The sequence below is a fragment of the Orycteropus afer genome, unplaced genomic scaffold, assembly GCF_000298275.1.
Source record: "Orycteropus afer afer isolate SDZICR_OR568_19922 unplaced genomic scaffold, OryAfe1.0 scaffold00007, whole genome shotgun sequence".
Lineage (NCBI taxonomy): Eukaryota > Metazoa > Chordata > Mammalia > Tubulidentata > Orycteropodidae > Orycteropus > Orycteropus afer.
In genome coordinates, this window is record NW_006921594.1 from 17,144,942 (window position 1) to 17,150,642 (window position 5,701).

The 5,701-nt window shown below is 35.8% G+C and overlaps 1 protein-coding gene across 1 annotated transcript in view; it reads left to right on the forward strand.

Annotated features, from left to right (window-relative positions):
- RELN (reelin) overlaps positions 1-5,701 on the forward strand; it is a 710,657-nt gene that overhangs the window by 508,503 nt on the left and 196,453 nt on the right. Inside the window, exon 20 of the mRNA XM_007944540.1 lies at positions 228-464. Coding sequence (XP_007942731.1) covers positions 228-464 — 237 coding nt within the window. The remainder of the gene's footprint in view (positions 1-227; positions 465-5,701) is intronic.

A 5,701-nucleotide genomic window follows, 5' to 3' on the forward strand; every position in this document is an offset into this window, starting at 1 on the left:
AAGAGCAGATGAATGAAGGCAAACTCACACTTCTGGAGGTGTTTAGTAAACTATGTTGGAGTTAAACAAGAAATAGGAAATCTTAGATGAATGTTTGTAATAGTGGGAGTATGATTTATTTTAAAATACTGTACTTTGGAGGGTAGGGGGGGAACTATCTTGCTAAAAAGTTTTGTATTTTAAGATACAAAAGTAATCTGAATGTTGACTTTTATTTTTCCCTTTAGAATAATCTCCGTAGAATTACCAGATGATGCAAGACAATTTGGAATTCAGTTCAGATGGTGGCAACCGTACTATTCTTCCCAGGGAGAAGATGTATGGGCTATTGATGAGATTATCATGACATCTGTGCTTTTCAATAGCATTAGTTTGGACTTTACCAATCTTGTGGAAGTCACACAATCTCTGGGTTTCTACCTTGGAAATGTTCAGCCGTATTGTGGCCATGACTGGACACTTTGGTGAGATTTTCATCATTATTGCTGTGGGTTTTATCAGTATTACAATTTATATTAAGGATAGGAATAGGAGATAATCTTCTAGTCTATTAGAATTGAAGCATTCACTGAGAAATATTTACTAAACATGAACCATTTGAAAAATCAGCATTATGTCTACAAGTAAGAGGTTGTAGGAAAGAGGACTTAAACACAAGATACTGAAACATTTAAATAATATAAATTTTCAATGTATTTATTCATCTCAAATTTTCATTTCTCACAGTTATATATTAAAACTCTTATCAAGATGTATTATGAACCAAAAGGACTACCATATTATAACCCAGCATGGAGGCCCACAGTGATCATAGTGAAACTTAGCTCTAGTGACTATTTTAATCAAATCTCTCATTAGTAGTTCTGTTTTTATGCAGTCTTATATAAAGTCCAACCAGTTTTCTCAGTCCTAATTTATTAATAGAGAACCCCTGATGTGCAATGCTTAAGCACTGGATGCTCACCTAAAGGTTGGCAATTCGAACCCACCAACTACTCCATGAGAGAAAGATATAGCAGTCTGCTTCCATAAAGATTTATAGCCTTGAAAACCATATAAGGCAGTTCTACCCTGTAGAACTGTGCTACTTTTATGCAGTTTGTTATGAGTTAGAATTGACTCAGTGGCAATGGATTTCTTTTTTAAAATGTGTTAAGATCTCCTCTTTAATCCATTTTATCAAACAATATTGGACTCATATTGTTGTGGGATAGGAGTGCTGGTAGCATAGTGCTTAAGGCATTTGACTGCTAACCAGAAGGCTGGTGATTCAAACCCACCAGCCACTGCTCAGAAGGAAGGTTGGGCAATCTACTTCTGTAGTGATACTGCCTGGGAAACCCAAGGAGGGGTCGTTATGAGTCAGATCCGACTTGAGAGCACATAACAACAACAATAGTTGTGGGATAGTCTGGCTAAGATACCCTTTATGTTGTTGTTGTTGTTATTTGCTATCCAGTTGGACCCGACTCATAGCAACCCCTCCTTGGGTTTCCAAGGCAGTATCGCTACGGAAGTAGAATGCCCAATTCTGAGCTTCCTTCTGAGGAGTGGCTGGTGGGTTTGAACCACCAGCCTTCTGGTTAGCAGTCAAGTGCCTTAGGCACTATGCTACCCTATAATCATGTATACACTTACTTATACAATTAAAAGGTTAAAACATTTCACAATAAAATGTATATGTGTATATATATATATATATAGGAGCTCTGATAACATAATGCCTAAGCCATTTGACTGCTAACCAGAAGGCTGGCGGTTCAAACCACCAGCCACTCCTCAGAAGGAAGGTTGGGCAATCTACTTCCATAGTGATACCGCCTCGGAAACCCAATGAGGGGTTGCTATGAGTCAGGTCTGACTCAATGGCACATAACAACAACATATATATATACATACATATATATACATATATGTATATATATGTGTGTATATATGTATATATATATATGGTGTACTAAAACAGTAAAAAAAAATCAGACTGTGATTAGCACTTCAAGGACATCACTAGGTTTATATGATAGTGAATAACTGAGGTCAGGAGATAGATAGGGAACTTGTAAGAAGCTTCTCAGAGGAGTCTACATTTGATCAGGTAGTAGAAGAACAAGAAAGTTTCAGGCATGTGAAGATCCGTAGGAGAAGCATTCCAAATACAGGAAACTTTGGGGTTCAAAGACCCCAAAGCAAGAGTGAGCAAGGCTTGTTCAAGGAGAAGGGAACATCAGTGATGCTAAAGCCCAAGAAATGAGAGAGCAAATGCCAGGAATGGAAGCCAAAAGCTGTGCAAGGACCAGATCTATACTGTAGTTTCTAGGCCCAGAGATCCTGGTATAAAACTCAGGTCAGTCTGATTCCAAAGCCCACAACCTTCTCCACTGTGCTCACTGCTCCTCTTTAGGTTCCTTGAGGACTGTAAATGTAATTGAGGAGTAATTTCCTAAGAGACTTTTACTTTCTGTTGAGTCATAGTCAGACCAATTCAATTTCTCCAGATGAATTTCACCAAAAGCTATCCACTGCAATTGTCTCCAGAGAGCATATCATAAATGACCCATCAGTGACCTTATCATAATTAGAGGTAAATTTTGCACACCATTGCACAGAAAATTACCTTTGATGGGAACTGTGCATGTAAGTCACATCCTGCACACAGCAGGGTAAAATTCTAGCATCAAAATGACAGCTAATGGAATGGAAGTACAGCTGGTCACTTTTGCTGTGAGAACTGTCAAACAAGATAGAATGGAATTTCTATATGACAAAGTATGAGAGGTTATATTGCATGTTTTTATTTGATATCCTCAGATGCTTTTTCTTTTTAATGGATATTAGTTCTTAGTCCTGGAGCCTTCAAAGAAAAGAGATGGAACAAATAAGCAGATTTAAAGATGCAAACCAATATGAGATTTCTTAGAATTCTCCATTTCTGAAAAATTTAAGTTGACCCAAATTAACAGTAATTCAGCTTGATCATTTATCAAAAACTATATCCCTCAAGTTTGTGTGGTAGGTTTTTTTTTTCAGCACTTTCAGCACAACAAAGAGTCATATCATGAATGCAAGTCCTGTGTAATGTTTATTTTCATAAATAGTTAACATCTGCTCAAATAAACTCCAGAGTTGCTGAGCATTTTAATTTAACACTGGGGTTGAATGCATGATAACAGCAGTTTAATTTCTCTGCCTTGATCAAAACCCTAAGAACAATATCCTTTCACACAAGTCTGATGAATATTCTTAAGCTACCACTGCTTTAATTGGTAGAGATACATTTACTCTGTGAAAGTACAATCACAGTAATTATAGAAAACCATAAGAAAATATAAATAATTGTACAATCCCCATGGGGACCTTGAGCAGCACTGTAGGAGTTTTATTAACAACCACATGTGAGCGATCAGATTTGACTTTCTGCTCTTCCCTGAAATGAAAAGGAGTTGTCTCCGTTGTGAAACAACAGAGTATACTCTGGCAGTGATAATGAGACTAGAGAAACACATTAACTATGTTAATAAGGACATGAGAAGTGCTCACTGCTCATTAAAATGAAACAACATGGAAGACCTTAAACTGTTCCCATTTTCTTAGCCAATGAGTCAGAATAAAGCCCTTTTTAATGACACTGTTTTCTCTCTGCTGCTGTTGAGGAATATATTGTCAAGATTCGATGAGAATTCATTTTAGTGATGTTTTTCACAAACACTTGTTACAATATTGAAATTGAAGTGATGGTATTGAACGACTATTTATCATAACCTCCTAGTCCTAAAACAAATTGGTTGGTTTGTTTTGTTTTGTTTTGTTTTGTTTATTAAATGTAAATCATTTGGGGAGCACATTATCTTATTAAGTAAAAATTTGTTAAGCATATGTAAATATGTGACCTCTACCCTTCAGTGACCTTGTGTCTCTCCAGGGAAATTTTGAAATGTATACATGTTCTGAACAAATGACTTGTGTTAAATTAATTATTGTTGGCTTTTCCCAGCTGTGAGTTCATTTGGTTCTCGTTTTCTAACTCATGACTTTCCATGAGCGTGTATTGTTGTTACTGAGAGTGTTCTCCAGGGAAAACTTGGACAATTGCTTTTTCATTAGAAGAACTGCAGTCAATATGCTATAAATCACTTTACAGCATGTCATCTTCAAGCACATTTTTCAGTGGAGAAATGAATTGCTTTTAATAATTGTAGTAATTTCCTTTTTTCCATCCATAGTATCTGAAATCAGAACCTATGTCTGATTTAGGTTTTGAAAGTAGTCTTTAAAACCTCTTACATTGTTTTAAGATCTCCAAGGGAAAAGTTTAATTGAAGTTTATTAAAGATTGTATCTAATAATGTTAGTGATAATACCAAGGGACATTTGCATTTCTCTGTCCCATCTAATAAACTAGATACAACAGGTAGGAAGGATATTGTTGTCATATTATGTCATATTAGTTTTAGTTTTAAAATGTATACAGCTGTGAAGGGATAGTTGTCATAACACATTTGAATTGGCAATTGTTTTTGATAGTTAAGGTGTGATAGGAGGAAGACAAGCATTGAGGCCATAGACTGGAGTTCAAATTCTGGCTCTGCGACTTAGAACTTGGAAAATCAAAGCAACCATTTTTAACTAATGAGGCATTTTGAGGAGTATATTTTAAGAAAATTGCATCAAAGCAACTATATCAAAGTAGGAAATCACTGAGCGTCATTACTCAGTAACGTACAAGAGATAACCCTGACCTCTAGCTCCACTCAGGACTCTCACCCTAACTTTATCTCTCATCCCATCCATGACCTAGTCCCATCTCCAACTCTCGTGCCAATTCTAACCACTCCCCTATCTCTGAATCTCATTCTGCGCTAACCCTCAACTCTGGGCTTGGAGTCAGAGTAAGGACATCCATCTTTTATATTCTTTGATAATTTTTAGAAGCTGATGTTTTGATTATTTTATTTCTCAATTATAAAAAATATCTTTATATCAATACAGTAATATTCCATCCCATAGCCTTTGCTGTTCTGTCACTTCTGACCCATAAGAATCCTGTAGGACAGAGTACAACTCTGCTATAGTGTTTCCAAGGCTATGATCTTTACAGGAGCAGATTGCCACATCTTTCTCCCACAAAGCAGCTACTGGGTTTGAACCATCCACCTTTTGGTTAGCAGCCAAGCACTTAACCAATGGCACCACTAGGGCTTCCTACAGTAACAACACATATTTAGCCTCTCTGAGCCTTAGTTTTTCATCTGTAAATGGGAACAATAATACCTATTTCCAAGATTGTTATGAAGATTAAATAAGATCAGAGATAGAAAACACCTAACATGCACCTGCCTTTCCTAGTCTCTTAAATTTCTAGTTGAGAAGAAAACTGTGGCATTGTAGTGTTACATTCAGGTCTAAACTATTAGTAACTTTTTGAATTTTAGAAGCCAGTAAAAATTTTTTTCCTCAAGTAATACAGAAGAGCATATCTCTAAAACTTAAAGTGAACAAAATAGGAACATTAAGATTTATTCTTATATTTTCTTATATATTTTGGTTGAGAAACAAAGTTGGAGGATTGTGTAAAACTCACAATGGGTACATGTATTCATGTATTCTTTTTTTAAAAAAATGCATTTTATTGAAATATAATTTATGTACAAGGAAATACAAAAAACTAAAGTGGCATGGGTTAATGCTTTTTTTTTTTTTTTTT